This window comes from Erythrolamprus reginae, chromosome 8, assembly GCF_031021105.1.
Source record: "Erythrolamprus reginae isolate rEryReg1 chromosome 8, rEryReg1.hap1, whole genome shotgun sequence".
Lineage (NCBI taxonomy): Eukaryota > Metazoa > Chordata > Lepidosauria > Squamata > Dipsadidae > Erythrolamprus > Erythrolamprus reginae.
The window spans coordinates 3313064-3332993 of record NC_091957.1 but is presented as its reverse complement, the minus strand read 5'-3'; the positions used below and the strand labels follow the sequence as shown (position 1 = coordinate 3332993).

General features: G+C 43.5%; 1 protein-coding gene across 1 annotated transcript; it reads right to left on the bottom strand.

Moving 5' to 3' along the window:
* Nucleotides 1–452: 452 nt before the first annotated feature.
* On the bottom strand, nucleotides 453–18535 carry GTF3C5 (general transcription factor IIIC subunit 5). Its single transcript, XM_070758493.1, has 11 exons — nucleotides 18289–18535; nucleotides 17490–17706; nucleotides 15474–15672; nucleotides 12498–12693; nucleotides 11185–11289; nucleotides 9962–10076; nucleotides 9037–9117; nucleotides 7238–7323; nucleotides 4384–4466; nucleotides 3260–3402; nucleotides 453–1378 (listed from the first exon to the last, which is right to left on the bottom strand). The coding sequence occupies exons 1-11, from the start codon at nucleotides 18469–18471 to the stop codon at nucleotides 1221–1223; spliced, it is 1566 nt and encodes a 521-aa protein (XP_070614594.1). The 5' UTR covers nucleotides 18472–18535; the 3' UTR covers nucleotides 453–1220.
* Nucleotides 18536–19930: the final 1395 nt, after the last annotated feature.

Sequence of the window (19930 nt, the reverse complement as noted above, 5' to 3'; positions counted from 1 at the left end):
TGCCGGACAGAGCAGATCTGGAAATTTAGTTCTTTGGAGATGGCTAAAGATCCAGAGGAAAAAAGACAAAGCATTTTTTTTAAAGGTCCAGAAGAAGATAAAATTTGGAAGCAGCTCAAATTTAGGCCCCCCTCCTAATTCACAGGAGTATAAGAAGTGGAGGGGAGCCTCGGTGGTGCAGTGGTTAGATTATAGTCCTGCAAGCGACTTCTGCTGATCCCCAGCTGCCAGCAGTTTGGCAGATCGAATCTGAGTAGGCTCCAGGTTGACTTAGTCTTCCATCCTTCCAAGGTCTGTAAAATGAGGACCCAGATTGTTGGGGGCAACAACAACCGCTTAGAGAGGGCTGTAAATGCTATTCTCAAAAGCAGCTAGTTCCAAATTGGATTTTAATATAAAGCCTCTCTTGAGTTTCTTTTAAATATCCTATAAACAAACCTCACTTCAAACTATTTTGAAGGCACAAATCTCTTTATTTGTGCTCGAGCTGAAAAAGAAATCTCTTATCGCTTGTACAGGTAGGTGAAACATTTCTTACACACTTTGTGCGATGTCCCACAAAACTCCAAACAATTGAATCACTTTTTTTTTTCCCCTCAAGGCACCACGAAAGAAATTCCAAACCACTTTTATTTGAAAACAACAGGAACAACTGACTCCTTAGTAGGAATGAAATTATAATTTTGCCTGCCGGTGTTGAAGGTCCGAGATAACCGTCTGGCCTTGGTTGCAATTTCAACAGTGGTCAATCCAGAAGACGTCTCCAGGAAACAAAATTACTGGACGTAGATTGGTTGCAAATAAAAATATGCTAAAATGCCGAAGAAATTCCCCAAAAGTAGAGTTTCCAATCTACATTTGATTACAACGATGGAAGGAAGGCTGCATCGAGGAAACGACAAAAATACCAACTATCACTGAGCTCTTTAAGAAAAAAACAATGCATCAGCAGTCAGATGCAATTTACAAGTGACACTTTTGCACAAATCCAGTCAAGTCAAAGATACGATGCAGCCAACAGTTTGGGTTGGTTGTGGGTTCGCCAATTAATCTGGATTGTTGGGCTCATTGGGTTGGCGCCTTGGTTGAGTTGGTTAAGTTGATGGGTTCATTGACTGGTTGGTTGGGTTGATGGGTTTCTTCCTTTCTCCTGTAATTTCCCCCCAAAAAACCAGGGAAAATCAAATTCCTCCCCACCCCAGTCCACCAACCCCATCATGTTAGACGTAGTCGAGTATTTCAGTCTCCATTTCATTTTCGCTCCCGTCCGAAGGCTTGAAAACCTCCTCTTCCTCCTCTTCTTCCTCTTCCTCTTCTCCAGATTCAAAGGTCAGTTGCTCTTTGCCTTCTGTGTTACCGGAAGGGTTTCGGAACAGAGCTGAAATGGCCCAGAGAAAAAGGGAATTACAAATAATAATAATAATAATAATAATAATAATAATAATAATAATAATAAATAATTTATTGGATTTGTATACCACCCCTCTCCGTAGACTCGGGGCGGCTAAAAACAATGATAAAAACAACATGTAACAATCCAATAATAAAAACAACTAAAAACCCTTATTATAAAAACCAAACATACACACAAACAAACATACCATGCATAACTTGTAATGGCCTAGGGGGAAGGAATATCTCAACTCCCCCATGCCTGGCGATATGAGTCTTGAGTAGTTTACGAAAGACAGGGAGGGTGGGGGCAGTTCTAATCTCCGGGGGGGGGGGGAGTTGGTTCCAGAGGGCCAGGGCCACCACAGAGAAGGCTCTTCCCCTGGGGCCCGCCAAACGACATTGTTTAGTCGAAGGGACCCGGAGAAGGCCAACTCTGTGGGACCTTATCGGTCGCTGGGATTCGTGCGGTAGCAGGCGGTTCCGGAGGTAATCTGGTCCAATGCCATGTAGGGCTTTAAAGGTCATGAGAAGTAGAAGATCCGTCTGTAATAATCCAGCACGAATTAACACGTGACTCTGGCACTTTGGAACATCTCATGGCCAGCAATTATATTTAATTAATTATATGTTTTAAGCTGCCCCGAGTCCTCGGAGAGGGGCGGCATAAAAGTCCAATCAATCAATCAATCAATCCAAGAATCCAGAACTAAGTAACACAAATGTCAGGACTTGCCAGGCCCATTTGTGCGGTCAGGCGGTAGGGAAAGCAAGTAGGATGCTTGGCTGCATAGCAAGAGGTATAACAAGCAGGAAGAGGGAGATTGGGATCCCGCTGTATAGAGCGCTAGTGAGACTCTATTTGGAATAATACTGTGTCCAATTCTGGAGACCCCACCTACAAAAAGATATTGACAAAATTGAACGGGTCCAAAGACGGGCTACAAGAATGGTGGAAGGTCTTAAGCATAAAACGTATCAGGAAAGACTTCATGAACTCAATCTGTATAGTCTGGAGGACAGAAGGGAAAGGGGGGACATGATCGAAACATTTAAATATCTTAAAGGGTTAAATAAGGTTCAGGAGGGAAGTGTTTTTAATAGGAAAGTGAACACAAGAACAAGGGGACACAATCTGAAGTTAGTTGGGGGAAAGATCAAAAGCAACGTGAGAAAATATTATTTTGCTAAAAGAGTAGTAGATCCTTGGAACAAACTTCCAGCAGACGTGGTTGGTAAATCCACAGTGACTGAATTTAAACATGCCTGGGATAAACATAGATCCATTGTAAGATAAAATACAGGAAATAGTATAAGGGCAGACTAGATGGACCATGAGGTCTTTTTCTGCCGTCAGTCTTCTAAGTTTCTATGTTTCTAAGATCCAGCTGGAATAATCCAGCATGAATTTTATTTTATTTTATTTTATTTTATTTTATTTTATTTATTCATTCATTCATTCATTCATTCATTCATTCATTCATCATTCATTCATTCATTCATTCATTCATTCATTTGTCCAATGCACAGATACATTGGAAGAAAAATAGACATGTAGTAATTAATATATATAAGGGTAAAAGTGAACTTAGAGGAGAAGATATATGAAAGATAGAAATTATATATGATAAGTGAGAGAAAGGAAAGACAATTGGACAGGGGACGAAAGGCACACCAGTGCACTTATGGCCTCTTAGGAACCTGGAGAGGTCAATCATGGAGAGTCTAAGGGAGAAATGTTGAGGGTTAGGGGTTGACACAATTGAGTCCGGTAATGATTAATATGGAACTCTCGTGGCCAGCAAAGACAAGAATCCAGAATTATTGGGGGGGGGGGGATGACTTGCCAGCCCCCTTTCCCCCTCACCTGGCCTTTGGGATCGGATTATCTGCCTTATCATCAGCGACATGGTGTCCCTCAATTCATCGTTGGTCTTCGGAAGACACCAGCCGTCCCGCTCCGTACAAGCTGCCTCCAGGTTATCGTTTCGACGGATGATCTTCTGCAAGCTGAACAGAAACCCATGTCAGAGTGGGTCTTCTCAGCGCAGAGAAGCGGACAACCAAATTGTGAAGCCGGGGATAGTCCCTGTTGTGACCACCAAGATCAGGAGAAACTTGCCTCCTGGATGGACCGAGCCACGGCTGTCGTTAGCAGTTTCTTGGAAAGTGACAGCTAACAAAGATGACATAACTGTTGCTAGGGTACAACTTGTGACAAGAGGATTGGTTGGATACCTAGAAACATCTGTGTCAATTGACTTTCTAAAGTCAAGATGCACTTATGACTTGAGATGTTTGGTTGGGTGCCCTCAAACATCTGGGCAAAGCAACGGTTGACTTTCTAGAGTCAGGATACACTTGAGGTTCTTGGTTGGGTGCCCTCAAATATCTAGGCAAAAAAACAGTTGACTTTCTAGAGTCAGGATACCCTTGAGATGTTTCGTTGGGTGACCTCAAACATCTGGGCAAAGCAACGGTTGACTTTCTAGAGTCAGGATACACTTGAGATGCTTGGCTGGGTGCCCTCAAACATCTGGGCAAAGCAACAATTGACTTTCTAGAGTCAGGATACACTTGAGGTTCTTGGTTGGATGCCCTCAAACATCTGGGCAAAGCAACAGTTGACTTTCTAGAGTCAGGATACACTTGAGGTGCTGGCTTGGATGCCCTCAAACATCTGGGCAAAGCAACAGTTGACTTTCTAGAGTCAGGATACACTTGAGATGCTTGGTTGGATGCCCTCAAACATCTGGGCAAAGCAACGGTTGACTTTCTAGAGTCAGGATACACTTGAGATGCTTGGTTAGGTGCCTAGAAACATCTGGGCAAAGCATCAATTGACTTTCTAGAGTTGCAAAGCAAAGGACTAAGCTTATACACAGATTGTGTTTCAACCACGGAAGAGCTGCAAAAACCAAACAAGATTTTTGACTAAAATGCAAATTTCTTAACAACTTAAAATTAAACAGGTCAATGCAAGTACCGTACCTTTCCACTTTCAAATCACACAGCTGGTAGAACATCTGTCGATAAGGGGGCAGAGACCCTTCCTCAAAGGTGTAAATGGAATCCTAGGAGGAGGAGGAGGCAAAGAATGAGAGGCAGGGTTGGACTATCTGTGGAAGATCTCCACAACAGTGGAAGAACAACTTAGTACAGCGTTCCCTCGATTTTCGCGGGTTCGAACTTCGCGAAAAGTCTACACCACAGTTTTTCAAAAATATTAATTAAAAAATACCTTGTGGGTTTTTTCCCTATACCACAGTTTCCCCCGCCTGATGACGTCATATGTCATCGCCAAACTTTCGTCTACTTTTAATAAATATTTTTTTTAATAAACTTTAATAAATAAACACGGTGAGTAATAATCTAAAGGGTTGCTAAAGGAATGGGAAATTGCAATTTAGGGGTTTAATGTGTTAAGGGAAGGCTTGTGATACTGTTCATAGCTAAAAATAGTGTATTTACTTCCGCATCTCTACTTCGCGGAAATTCGACTTTCGCGGGTGGTCTCGGAACGCATCCCCCGCGAAAATTGAGGGAACACTGTAATAGCAAAAGCACTTAGACTTATATACCACTTCATGGTTTACAGCTCTTTCTAAGCAGTTTTACAGAGTCAGCCTCTTGCCCCCAACAATCTAGGTCCTCGTTTTACTGACCTCGGAAGGATGGAAGGATGAATCAACCTCAAGCTGGTCAAGATCGTACTGCTACGATGACGCAGTGGCTAGAATTCAGTATTGCAGGCTACCTCTGTCCACTGTCAGGTGTTTCATCCTGACCGGCTTGAGGTTGACTCAGCCTTCCATCCTTCTGAGGTGGGTAAAATGGTCATGATCGAACTGTTGACAGTCAGCAGAGTTAGCCTACAATCCCGCTGTATAGAGCGCTGGTGAGACCACATTTGGAATAATGTGTCCAGTTCTGGAGACCTCACTTACAAAAAGATATTGACAAAATTGAACAGGTCCAAAGACGGGCTACAAAAATGGTGGAAGGTCTTAAGTATAAAACCTATCAGGAAAGACTTCATGAACTCAATCTGTACAGTCTGGAGGACAGAAGGAAAAGGGGGGACATGATCGAAACATTTAAATATGTTCAAGGGTTAAATAAGGTTCAGGAGGGAAGTGTTTTTAATGGGAAAGTGAACACAAGAACAAGGGGGCACAATCTGAGGTTAGTTGAGGGAATGATCAGAAGCAACATGAGAAAATATTATTTAACTGAAATAGTAATAGATGCTTGGAACAAACTTCCAGCAGACGTGGTTGGTCAATCCACAGGAACTGAATTGAAACATGCCTGGGATAAACATAGATCCATCCTAAGATAAAATACAGGAATTTAGTATAAGGGCAGACTAGATGGACCAGAGGGTCTTTTAATGCCGTCAGTCTTCTATGTTCTTTACTGCATTCTAACCACTTTGCCACCATGGCTCTTTTCTTACTAAGGGGATGTTTTTCTTACCAAGAGGGTGTCTTATTTTAGAGCAGCGTTTCCCAACCGGTGTGCCGCGGCACACTAGTGTGCCGCGAGACACCGTCAGGTGTGCCGTGGCGCTCCTAGGAAGCTCCAGCTGGGCGGGGCGCTGCCGGTGCCGGACCGCCGTATCCGGCGTTCTCCTGCTGGGCCCCAAAGAAGGAAGGCGGGAAAAAGGAGGCAGGGGCAGGGAGGTGCGGCAGTAGGAGTAAAGGGAGCCGCAGCTGCCCCTGCCTGCCCACGGTGCCTCTGGCCAAACGCGCCCCTGGCTTCTCCGCCCTGCTCCATTGCCCGCCCGATCCGCCCACTCTCCTCCTCCTCCTCCGCCGCCTCCTGCTTTGGGGCGAGCAATCCGGGAGTCCGGGACTGTGTGGCTTTGCGCCATGAAGAGAAAACGGCCGACTTTTCCCTGCTGCCGTTTTCTCTTCATGGCGCAAAGCCACACAGTCCCGGACTCCCGGATCGCTCGCTTCTCCGGCCAGCGCGGCGCTTTCCTGGGTAGATGGCTTTGCTGACCGGAGAAGCGAGCGGCGGCGGCGGAGGAGGAGAGTGGGCGGATCAGGCGGGCAATGGAGCAGGGCGGAGAAGCCAGGGGCGCGTTTGGCCGGAGAAGCGAGCGATCCGGGAGTCCGGGACTGTGTGGCTTTGCGCCATGAAGAGAAAACGGCAGCAAGGAAAAGTCGGCCGGGCTAACTGGAGGTGGCGCGAGGCCGGGCGCTGGGGACGTCTGGGAGGGCGAGGAGGCTGATGGCTGCTGCGCACTCCACTCTCTCTCCGGCTCTCTCTCGCTCTTTCTTTTTCTCTCTGTTGCTGGCGTGGTGAACGAGAGAGAAAGAGAGAGAGAGAAAAAGGAGGGGAGAGAGAATGAGAGAGAAAGAAAGCAAGAGAAAGAGAGGGAAAGAAAGCAAGAGAGAGAGAGAAAGAAAGGGGGAAAGGTGGGAGAGGGAAAGACATAGAGGGAGGGAAGGAGGAAGAGAGAAAGTGAGCAAAAAAGAGAGGAAGAAAGAAAGAAAGAGGGATGGAGAGAAAGAAGGGAAGGAAGGAAGAGAGAGAAAGAGGGAGGGAGAAATAGAGTGAAATGGAGGAAGAGATATTATTTTTGTCCAAACTTTTCTTTAGGCCCCCCCCCCCCCCCCCCCCCCGTTCAGTGTTCCCCAGAATTTTGAAAACATGAATAATGTGCCGCGGCTCAAAAAAGGTTGGGAAACACTGTTTTAGAGGAAACGGGGACCCTGTAGCTTCCCCTTCACCTTATTTTGGAATCTTCAGTGAATCTAGATCTTCCAAAAAGGTACAAGGTGTTTGAAGGTAAGAAGTTCCTGGTATTGCCGGGAGAAGGAGAAGGAGGACTTACCTTAAGTTTGTATCTGCTCATAACTGGCGATGTTCCAGATGTGCTGAGCCCCTGTTTTAAGTCTTGGATGCCGAGGCCGTGGTTTCCTGAAACATAGAAACATAGAGGATTGACGGCAGAAAAAGACCTCATGGTCCATCTAGTCTGCCCTTACACTATTTTGAAAATATCCAGCTAATAACCCAGGGATATGAGTAATATTACATATAACCAAATGAGATAGTTTGAGTACATAAATATTATTGACTTTTATCAAATATCGTAGCCAGTGACAATCTTAGTCATTCACAAATACATCAATCAATTTTATCAATACAGAAGAGGTCGTGACAGCTCTCAGCCTGGATAACTTCAAGGCAGGATTAGACAGATGCATGGATGCCAAGTGTATCAGTGGTTATTGAAACGGATGTCCATGTGCTGCCTCTATGTTGGTTGAGGCAGGCAGGGTTCCCTCGGGTCCCATTTGTTGGGGGTCAGGGGAAAGGGAGGGTCTTGCCTTCTCTTTCTGCTCAAGATCCCCATGGACAATTGGTGGGCCATTGTGGGACACAGAATGCTGGACTCGATGGGCTTTGGCCTGATTCAGCAGGGCCCTTCTTAGGTTCTTATACATAAACATATAGAAACATAGAAACATAGAAGACTGACGGCAGAAAAAGACCTCATGGTCCATCTAGTCTGCCCTTATACTATGTCCTGTATTTTTTCTTACAATGGATATATGTTTATCCCAGGCATGTTTAAATTCAGTCACTGTGGATTTACCAACCACGTCTGCTGGAAGTTTGTTCCAAGGATCTACTACTCTTTCAGTAAAATAATATTTTCTCATGTTGCTTTTGATCTTTCCCCCAACTAACTTCAGATTGTGTCCCCTTGTTCTTGTGTTCACTTTCCTATTAAAAACACTTCCCTCCTGAACCTTATTTAACCCTTTAACATATTTAAATGCTTCGATCATGTCCCCCCTTTTCCTTCTGTCCTCCAGACTATACAGATTGAGTTCATGAAGTCTTTCCTGATACGTTTTATGCTTCAGACCTTCCACCATTCTTGTAGCCCGTCTTTGGACCCGTTCAATTTTGTCAATATCGTTTTGTAGGTGAGGTCTCCAGAACTGAACACAATATTACAAATGTGGTCTCATCAGCGCTCTATATAAGGGGATCACAATCTCCCTCTTCCTGCTTGTTATACCTCTAGCTATGCAGCCAAGCATCCTACTTGCTTTTCCTACCGCCCGACCACACTGCTCACCCATTTTGAGACTGTCAGAAATCACCACCCCTAAATCTTTCTCTTCTGAAGTTTTTGCTAACACAAAACTGCCAACTTATACATATACAATCATGAGAACCCATAGTTCGTACTACACATAGTAGTTCTTACAACAATTCTCCCTCAAGAGAGATGCTGCTGGCTCCCTCTTGTGGCTTACTGCATCACCAACACTTAAACTACAATGTACTAAACCCTTTAAACATACATTGCTGGTTTGCTTTACATATCGTACCACCCAACTAGTTATGCATACAGCATTCACAGGGGTGGTGCAGCCTTTGAGCTTTTCAAGAAGGGGGGTTGGAATAGAAGACCTCCAAGGTCCCTTCCGACTCTAGTTTTATTATTCTGTCTCCCATAAACAAAGTACCTTCCCAATAGACATCCTGACTTACAACGGCAAGTGTTTTGCAACCGATTCCTTGTGACTCGTCTCAAATATTCCTATCAGAAACAGAAGCAATTTCATTCCTGTTTCTTAAGAGTGCCAAGGATTGTCCCATCGTACGACCTACCTGGCTTCTTTAAAGTAATAGGCAGACTGTAGTTGTAGGTGCTGCGTTTGGCTTTCACTGGCATGTCATTTGGGTTGTATCCTAAAAGAGACAGAAACACAATCTTTAAAGTACACGTAGCTTTTACCTTAAGAAATAGCACAGTCCAAATAAACAGTCCAAGTCATACTCATTCAAATCAGTCAATCTCTAGAACTACAGCGGTACCTCTACCTACAAACGCCTCTACTTACGAACTTTTCTAGATAAGAACCGTGTGTTCAAGGGTTTTTTTTGCTTCTTCTCAAGAACCATTTTCCGCTTACAAACCCGAGGCGGGGAGAATCCTCCGTGGGGCCTTTCTAGGAATTTCCTGGGAGGAAACAGGACCGGAAAAGGCAGGGAGAAGCCTGCGTGGGGCCTCTCTAGGAATCTCCTGGGAGGAAACAGGGCCTCCACCCTCCATGTGGTTTCCCCAATCACACGCATTATTTGCTTTTACATCGATTCCTATGGGAATATTGCTTCTTCTTACAAACTTTTCCACTTAAAAACCTGGTCACGGAACGAATCAAGTTTGTAAGTAGAGGTACCACTATGCAATTATCTTCTTACTGGAAAAGGCAGGGAGAAGCCTCTTTGGGGCCTATACATTTAACAAAGACATTACAGCTTACAAACACACCATAATACCAGAGAAAATAACAGAGCATAACAGATAGATCATTATCAAGTTAAAGAGTCAATCAGAAACAACAGAGAGAATAAACCATGATCTCTAGCTCCCTCTTATGGCAACTCGCAATACTACAGCCAATCAGAAAAATAGCTTACATTTTAAAGCTACATTACATCAATCCATACAACCATACATTATTGGGCCCCCAAAAGAATCCAGAGAGGTTGATAATCGGACTGAAATCTGGCTGCCATTTCATATTTTTACCGTATTTCATGCCACAGCGGATCCTGAAATCCAGAACCTGGTAGATCTTTGCTTCGGGGTGCCTCCTAGGATCGTAGCCGAAACGAACCCACAGGCTTCTCCAGGGTCCCGTGAGCTGAAAGGATCGTGAGAAAAATAAAAGGATCACTAACAGACTGCTGAAAAGCTAAGCGTTATGGCGGGGGAAGGGGGAAATGGCTGAGATTATAGTACAGACCTCTCCTACTTTTTCACTCAACTAGTGTGATTTTATTTTTGTTGTGGTTAGCTCTGGCCCAGCTCCTGCCCCAAGGACTGTGGATGTGGGGGAGACATCCACATGCTGCAGGCCTGTTTTGCCCCCGGTGGAATCTGCTGATGAAGACTCCTCTGACCAAGAAGTCATGAGTGACAGGGAGGAGGAGAGTGTGGCAGACAGCTCAGAAGGACATCAATTATCTAGCTCCTCCTTGGATTTGGAACAAGAGTTAATGATACAGCCACGCATGCGGAGAGCGATGCATAGGCAACAACAACTGAGAGATTATTATCAAAGAAAATGAGGCCACCTGTGGTTGGGTGGGGCTGTGGTCATTAGTGAGGCTGCTATAAAGAGCAGCCTGTGGGTTTGGCCATTGTGGAGGATTATCTGATCGTTGTGTTTCATGACTGCTTTACTGACTTTGACCTTTTGTGTGCTGATTTTTCCCCGCTTGGAAACTAAACCAGAGCAAAGTGTGTTTCACTTTGTGAAAGAAGAAGGACTGTGAATTGCCTCACAGCTGCAAGATAAGTATCACAGAACTCATAAGGGACTTGTACAAATTACCAGTTTGTTTGGAGACCAGGGCTCTTTGCTATACCAAAAGAGGGCTTGGTTTAAGGGAATTTTCATTATAAAGAACATTGTTTTGACTTTTCAAACATGTGTGTGTCTGAAATTTGTACCTGTGAATTTTTGGGAGGATTCTACCCGAGAGCCCGACAGAACAAACAGTAGTCTTTTTTAATTTTCTGATCTATTATGACTAGAAGAAAAATTCCTGGGTTTAGTATAAGTTTTATTTTAGTCATTTCGTCTCTCACGCCTAAAGGCGGACTCCAAGACCAGCACTTTAACCGCTAGATCAAACTGGATCACAAATAGGGGCATCAAAACAAAATGCATGTTTATCTACATTATATTCTTTGGAGAGGTTTTTTTGGTAAGAAGGTATCATAATGTTGATAAAAAAAGGACTCACCATGTAATAAGCCAAATAGGGTAGCAACAGCTTTAGTTTGTCTGGGTGAACGCTGATGTTAGCTTTCACTGCATTACGAGACCACACAGGACGGTGTTCGAAAAGCTTGAAAGAATTCATGCAACATGAGAAAATATTATTTCACTGAAAGAGTAGTAGATCCTTGGAACAAACTTCCAGCAGACGTGGTTGGTAAATCCACAGTAACTGAATTTAAACATGCCTGGGATAAACATAGATCCACCCTAAGATAAAATACAGGAAATAGTATAAGGGCAGACTAGATGGACCATGAGGTCTTTTTCTGCCGTCAGTCTTCTAGGTTTCTATGTTTCTACATAAAACAGCAAGCAAAAAAGGTGAAATCCTGCAAGATTTACCTCTCTTTTTCTTTTTACCGCGTGCAATCAATTTCAAGGAAAAAGCTTCCACGATCGGCTTGATGCTCTCTAATGTCACCAAAAGGATCTCTGTCCGCATTGGGTTGATTAAAGCAGTGTTTCCCAACCTTGGCAATTTGAAGGTATCTGGACTTCAACTCCCAGAATTCCCAGGCCAGCATTCGCATCAAGCCGATCATGGAAGCTTTTTCCTTGAAATTGATAGGAAGGAAGGAAGGAAGGAAGGAAGGAAGGAAGGAGGGAGGGAGGGAGGGAGGGAGGGAGGGAGGGAGGGAGGGAGGGAGTCTCATCAGCGCTCTATATAGCATGATCACAATCTCCCCCTTCCTGCTTGTTATACCTCTAGCTATGTAGCCAATCATTCTACTTGCTTTCCCTACCGCCTGTTCCCTAACCGCACTGCTCACCCATTTTGAGATTGTCAGAAATCACTGCCCCTAAATCCTTCTCTTCTGAAGTTTTTGCTAACACAGAACTGCCAATACAATACTGAGATTGAGGATTCCTTTTCCCCCGAGTGCATTATTTTACATTTGGAAACATTAAACTGCAGTTTCCATTGCTTTGACCACTTATCTAGTAAAGCTAAATCATTTGCCATGTTACAGACGCCTCCAGGAATACCCACCCTATTGCACACTTTAGAGTCATTGGCAAATAGGCAAACCTTTCCTACCAAACCTTTTCCTGTGTCAGTAACATATGCCTTGGATCCTTTTTTTAAAAAAGGGAGGTTTCTAGTCCACATTCTATTCCATTCCATTCCATTCCATTCCACATTCTGTTCTATTCCACATTCTATTCTATTCCATTCCATTCCACATTCTGTTCTATTCCACATTCTATTCTATTCATTCCATTCCACATTCTATTCTATTCTAATCTATTCTATTCTAGCTTAGGCAAACCTACTTTCTTCAGCTCCGCTTCAGATCGGTGATCCACCTGGTTGCTACAGACTTTTTTCCATGCCTGCATGGCTGCTTCCAACGGCTTCGAGGGGACCTCTTGGTCTTCAAAGCTGACAAAGATAGCGTTGTGGGGCCGTCGCGCCCTGCTGAGGCCAATCAGATTCTCGCTAGACAGGGGAGGGTTGCGATAGCCTTCCCTGGAGAACAATACAACACCAACAAAGGAAATTCCAACTCGAGCTCAACAGAAAGCTTTGATTTGTTGCGGGTAGGTAGTCGTTGACTTAACAACGGTTCATTTAGCAATAAAAGTTCAAGGTTACGGTGCCACGGAAAAAAAGGGACTTACTTACTTACTTACTTATTTATTAATTAGATTTGTATGCCGCCCCTCTCCGAAGACTTACGAATGTTTGTCGCAAGGAGAGGTGCAGTGGCCTAGAGGTGGTGCTTTCATCTCACAATCAGGAGTTCAATCATAGCTACAGGCAGATAAAGTGGAACCTTTACTTACAAACTTAACTCGTTCTGTAATCAGGTCCTTAAGTAGAAACGTTTGTAAGAAGAAGCCATTTTTCCCGTAGGTATCAATGTAAAAGCTAATAATGGGTGCAATTGGGGAAACCACGGGGAGGGTGGAGGCCCTGTTTCCTCCCAGGAGATTCCTAGAGAGGCCCCACGGAGGCTTAGAATAAAACAGAGTATAGAATCGAACTGAATATAGAGTAGAGTAGAATAGAATATTGGAATGAATAGAGTAGAGTACAATAGGGTAGGGTAGGGTAGGGTAGGGCAGGGCAGGGCAGGGTAGAGTAGAGCAGAGCAGAATAGAATAGAATTTTATTGGCCAAGTGTGACTGGACACACAAGGAATTTGTCTTGGTGCACATACTCTCTCTATAAATTTATATATATATAAATTTATGCCTGCCTGCCTGCCTATCTATCTTCTTCATCCTATGTATCATCTATCTATCTATCTATCTATCTATCTATCTATCTATCTATCTATCTATCTATCTATCTATCCATCCATCCTTCTTTGACCTTGCTAACTTTGGCTTCTTTTTGCACTTTACATTATAAATCTCAATGAAACGTTGTTGTATTTTTTTTAAAAAAAGAACAGCAACCTTCACATTCAGAGCTGAAGAATAAGATTATCTCATTCAGCCTCTAAGATGAACAAAAAAACCCCATTCTGAATGGAAAACTACAACATCGACATTATTTTACAAGCCTTTGTAGGAGTGGGGACAACCCCAGGTGTTAGCATGGGAAGCCATCCAGGTGTTACACTGAAGAATGGAAAAGGAGCTGAGGACAGGGGCATTTGTGATCAATACCAGACATCTTGGCACTGGGTTGATAAAAACAGCGTTGCCGATACGAGCAAGATTTTGCAACTGGTTTGCAATTTGACCCTCTCTCATTACCTTCTTCTGCCCTGCTATCTGGACCGGGAGTCACTGCTCACAGTCACTCATGCCCTCATCACCTCGAGGCTCGACTACTGTAATGCTCTCTACATGGGGCTACCTTTGAAGAGTGTTCGGAAACTTCAGGTCGTGCAGAATGCAGCTGCGAGAGCAATCATGGGCTTCCCTAAATATGCCCATGTCACACCAACACTCCGCAGTCTGCATTGGTTGCCGATCAGTTTCCGGTCACAATTCAAAGTGTTGGTTATGACCTATAAAGCCCTTCATGGCATCGGACCAGAATATCTCCGGGACCGCCTTCTGCTGCATGAATCCCAGCAACCAGTTAGGTCCCACAGAGTGGGCCTTCTCCGGGTCCCGTCAACTAAACAATGTCGTCTGGCGGGACCCAGGGGAAGAGCCTCCTCTGTGGCGGCCCCAACTCACTGGAACCAGCTCCCCCCGGAGATTAGAACTGCCCCCACCCTCCTTGCATTCTGTAAACTCCTTAAAAGTCACCTCTGCTGTCAGGCATAGGGGAATTGAGGCATTCCCCCTCCCTCCCCCGGGCCTATATAATTTATGTATGGTGTGTCTGTGTGTATGTCTGGTTTAATAATGGGGTTTTTTAATGTTTTTAAAATTTATTAGATTTGTTATGAATTGTCTTATTGTATGCTGTGAGCCGCCCCAAGTTGCCGAGTCCACAAGGTAGGGCCTTCTCTGTGGTGGCTCCTGCTCTTTGGAACCAATTACCTCTGGAGATCTGTATCTCCTCCACCCTACTAGCCTTCTCCAGAAAGCCTTAAAGACCTGGCTCTGCTGGTTGACCAATGCCACATCTTTAGATCCGCCCTCCCAAAAGATATGTATGATTGTTAAGGGTTTTTATCTGTTTTAAATTGCCTTTTAAATTTTGTTGTTGTTGTTGGAAGCCACCCATAGTCCTTCGGGAGTTGGGAAGCATACAAATCAAAACAAACAACAAACATACAAACAAACAAAGGAAAGCAAGCCAGGATGTAGAGTAGCTTGAAACAGAGGTACATCTGCCTGTTGCAACTATCAAAACTAGTATCTGAGTCTAAGGAGAAGGGCGGCATAAAAATGGAATAAATAAATAAATAAAACTGGTATCTGTTATTTAACTGGAACCAAGAGATTTCTGAAGATGTCAAAGCAACTTAAGAGTATGGGACCCCCTTGGATCAACTGAAGATGTAAAACCCATAGTATGATGGAATGTAATAAAGAAGTATTACAATCTTTCTTGCCAAAGTTGTTAAGGGAATCCCTGTAGTTGTTTCAGTAAGACAGCTGTTAATTAAATCTGGCTTTCTCATTGACTTGTCAGAAAAGGGGATTATTCCTATCATTGAAAAATGTCTCATTTTTTGCCAGAATGACCACACACTCCTACTGCCTCTGGTCACTTATTTACAGCCATTATAACCTACTTTACTAAAAGCTGGATCCTTACTACATCCGTCCACATCTCCAGAGATAGGACATTCTGGTAAATATCTACTCCGTTATATCGCAAGAAAGGCACTCACCTGTGATGTGTGTCTGGCCGATAATAATAATCGATAGGAGTGTCCAAGCGTGAGAAAATGGGTGGAGGAATATAAAGGGGCAGCTCACTCATAAAAAAATCTTCTTTTTCTGGCTTGAGCATCAAGACTTTGTTATACATTGATGTTTGTTTACCATCTGGCTCTGAGTGCATCACCAAGAATTGGAAATCAGACATACCTAGAGTGACATTAAAGTGCATAGAGTAAGTTCATTCAGCAACTGACTTTTTTCTCCTTGCTCTACAAAACAGATAACAAAATAGATAAATGGGTCATTCTTTGTCAAATGGACCAGGTTTCCAGTTGACTGATTTTTACAGCCTTATTTGAAAAGAAACCATCACAAAAACAACATATATGATAGAAATAAATGTGCTCTTTCTAATGAAATAAAAATGAAGGTGATTGAAGGTGAGAAAACAGAGAGCTGTTTCATCACCTTCAACATCTTCATTAGAAAGAGCAAGTTTTTTACTATCTGTTCTGTCGGGCTCTCTGGCAGACTCCTCCCAAAAATTCACAGGTACAAATTTCAGACACACACACGTTTGAAAATTCAAAACAATGTTCTTTATAATGAAAATTCACTTAAACCAAGCCCTCTTTTGGTATAGCAAAGAGCACTCGTCTCCAAACAAACTGGTAATTTGTACAAGTCCCTGATCAGTTCTGAGATACTTAGCTTGCAGCTGTGAGGCAATTCACAGTCCTTCTTCTTTCACAAAGTGAAACACACTTTGCTCTGGGTTAGTTTCAAAGCAGGGAAAAATCAGCACACAAAAAGTCAAAGTCAGTAAAGCAGTCATGAAACACAATCAGATAATCCTCCACAATGGCCAAACCCACAGGCTGCTCTTTATAGCAGCCTCACTAATGACCACAGCCCCACCCAACCACCGGTGGCCTCGTTTTCTTTGATAATAATCTCTCAGTTGTTGTTGCCTATGCATCGCTCTCCGCATGCGTGGCTGTATCATTAACTCTTGTTCTGAATCCAAGGAGGAGCTAGATAATTGATCTTCTTCTGAGCGGTCTGCCCCACTCTCCTCCTCCCTGTCACTCATGTCTTCTTGGTCAGAGGAGCCTTCAACAGCAGATTCCACCAGGGGCAAAACAGGCCTGCAGCATGTGGATGTCTCCCCCACATCCACAGTCCTTGGGGCAGGAGCTGGGCCAGAGCTGACCACAACACTATCACTCTGTTTTCTCACTGTCAATCATCTTCATTTTTATTTCATTAGACAGAGCATGTTTTTTTCTATCATGTATGTTGGTTTTGTGATGGTTTCTTTTCAAATAAGGCTTCAATTTCACCTGGTCCACTTGACAAAGAACGACCAAAATATAAACAGTAATCTATTTTGAAATTCTTAGAAACACATATGTAACTAATAATTAACTATGGATCATGTATTAGGAGTGTGCATAGAAACATACTAAGGAAATAGGCAAATTGGAAAGTTATCAAATTAGCTAGCTAGAGTGAACAACAACAGAAATAAAAGTTTTTGTACATAAGATAAGTCACTGATGATGCATTATTTTTGTTCACTGTCTAAGTTTAAGGGCGGAGTAAGCTAGAATAAACGGAAAAGAATAACACTAAAAAGTTGCGAGGGTACAAAATTATTCATCTGAACACAACTGTGTGGTGAAGGGCTACCAAATTTTTTACTACCACACTGCGGGTGTGGCTTATGCAGGACGTCCTGCATTTTCTTTCAACATCTTTCAGTGCAAATTGGGTGCTCTGGGGTGGAGCTCCAGTTTTGCTACCCCACTGCGTGTCGTCCCCCCCCCCCCGGTTCGGGCAGCAGCCCACCCCTGCAACTGTGTAATTTGAATCCACACTGCTGTGTGATACTATTCTTTGATTCATAAACTATCATGGCTGCAGATTGTAAGAGAAATAAAATACATAAAATTATACATTGTGCAGCAAGCAGATGTAAGGGCTTATACACAAACTCCTCCAACTGTTTCAGAATAAATTACCTTGAAATTTATAAACGGTGGAAATGACACCAAATATCTCCACTTCAAACTTTATTTCTTCTTCCAGACTTCCTTCCTCTGTCCGTTTTCTCCTTGTTTTCTTTTTCACTTTGAGCAGCATTGAAGAGCTAGGGAAGCGATTGGCACACACTGGGTGGCAGTAGGGGTCTTTGGGACGGAAATACAGTTCAAGTCTTTTGCTGGGATCGGCATAAATCTAATAAGGAGGCAACAGCCGATAGGTCAAGTTCCACTCCCAATGACTACAGGAAAGGAGACCAAATTATTTCATCTGAAATTAGAACTTTACTCTCAAACTCCAAATTGTAGTCCTTGGAATCCAAATGCCACCCAAACAAGAAGGATGTCTTAGAAACCTTCAATAAGCTTTTTGCTGCTATTTTTTTGTTTTAAATGGATTGATGAATGGATGGATAGATAGATGGATGGATGGATGGATGGTGGGTAGGTGGGTAGGTAGGTAGGTAGGTAGGTAGGTAGGTAGGTATGGATGGATAGATTATTATTATTATTATTATTATTATTTATTAGATTTGTATGCCGCCCCTCTCTGAAGACTCGGGGCGGCTCACAACAATAATAAAAACAATATTCCAGGGAAAACAAATCTAATATTAAAAAGCACATAAAACCCTATCATATTTTAAAAAGCAAACAACATATACATACCCAAATATAGATAGATAGATAGATAGATAGATAGATAGATAGATAGATAGATAGATAGATAGATAGATAGATAGATAGATGATAGAGAGACAAACAGACGAATCCTTACCCGGGAGACCCCCTCTTCTCCCCCCAGGGTCATCAAGGTCTTGCTGACGTCCTGCACCACGCCGGGGAACTCCACGCACACCAGCCGCTTCTCTCGCTGCAGCTCCGTAAGCACGGGGCCGCTGCCGCTCGCCCCGCCGCTGGGCTCCTGTTGGAGGTCACCCTCCGTGGAGGAGGCGGCCATGGTTGGGATTTTGAGCCGACGCGAAAGAGAACAGCTCGGTCCGTCCCTTAAAAGCGTCCCTCCCCTCCTGGGAAGCGCATCGCGCGGCTCAAGCAATTAAGGTTCCGGAGAAGGAGAGTTCCTACCTCGCTCGAAGCAGGAGGGCGGGTTCCTGGGCCCTGCCTGTCTCTTTCTTTCTTTCTTTCTTTCTTTCTTTCTTTCTTTCTTTCTTTCTTTCCTTCTTTCTTTTTTTTCTTTCTTTCCTTCCTTCCTTCCCTCCTTCTTTCTCCTACCCTCATGATCCTGTTTCTCTTACTATCTTTCATGGCTGTCGCTCTTTCTTTTCCTCCCTCCCTTCTTCCTCCTTTATTTCTCTCTCTTTCCTTCCTTCCCTCCCTCCCTTTCCTTCTTTCGTTCTCTCTCCTCCCTTCCTCCTTCCTTCATTCCTTCCTTTCCTTCTTTCTTTCTCTCCCTCCTTCCTTCTTTCCCTAACCTTCTTTCCTTCTTTGTTGCTTTCCTTCCTTCCCTTCCTTCTTTCTCTCTCCTCCCTTTCTCCTCCTTCCCCTGTCCTTCCTTCCTTCCTTCTTTCTTTCTTTCCTTCCTCCCTTGTTTCCTTCCCTTCCTATACATTCAAATGAAACTGATATTTTTCTGTCATTTGGGACAGAAAACTATATGAACTAAGGAGAAATTCCCTGACGGTTAGAACAATTAATCAGTGGGACAGCTTGCCTCCAGAAGTTGTGAATGCCCCAACACTGGAAGTTTTTAAGCAGATGTTGGATAATCATCTGCCTTAAGTAGTATAGGGTTTCCTGCCTAAACAGGGGGTTGGACTAGGAGATCTCCAAGATCCCTTCCAACTCTGTTGTTGCTGTTGTTGTTATTTGTGTGTATATATGGTATATGCATAATGCAATGAAATTTCATTTTAATGTATGCTGATTAGTGTACTGTACATTTAAAGTGGCAATAAAGGTTCTGTTCTTTTCTTTTCCGTTCCATTATGTCCCATTCCATTCCACTCCGTTCCCATTCAGTGACCCAGTCTCCCTGTTGCAATATATTCTCTTGGTCACCTGCCATTATGATTTGCTTCTTTGCCAGCTTGTTTTTCTGCCCCAGGGTGATTTTGCTGAATCACCCAGAGGCGGAGAAAGCGAAGGACAATGGCAGCAGGCGGTGAGAAGTGATAAAACAGTGGTTGCGAGTCAGAACCCTGTCGAATTATCCAACCAAACGCACATTTGTACCAAGTCAATCTTCTAGTCCCTTGCAGGTCTTTGGATCAAAATTCATTTAACACCTTGAATACTATGATGTGTTAAAACCACTCTTCAATTTCTTGAACACAAAGGATTTTTCAGTGGTCTCGAGTGGGTGATTGACAAGTGGAACCCACAGGATGTTTGGGGATACAATCATCTGAAGGACAGCTTTATTCAGCTGTGGGTTTTTCGGCGGTTTTCTTGCTATTTTT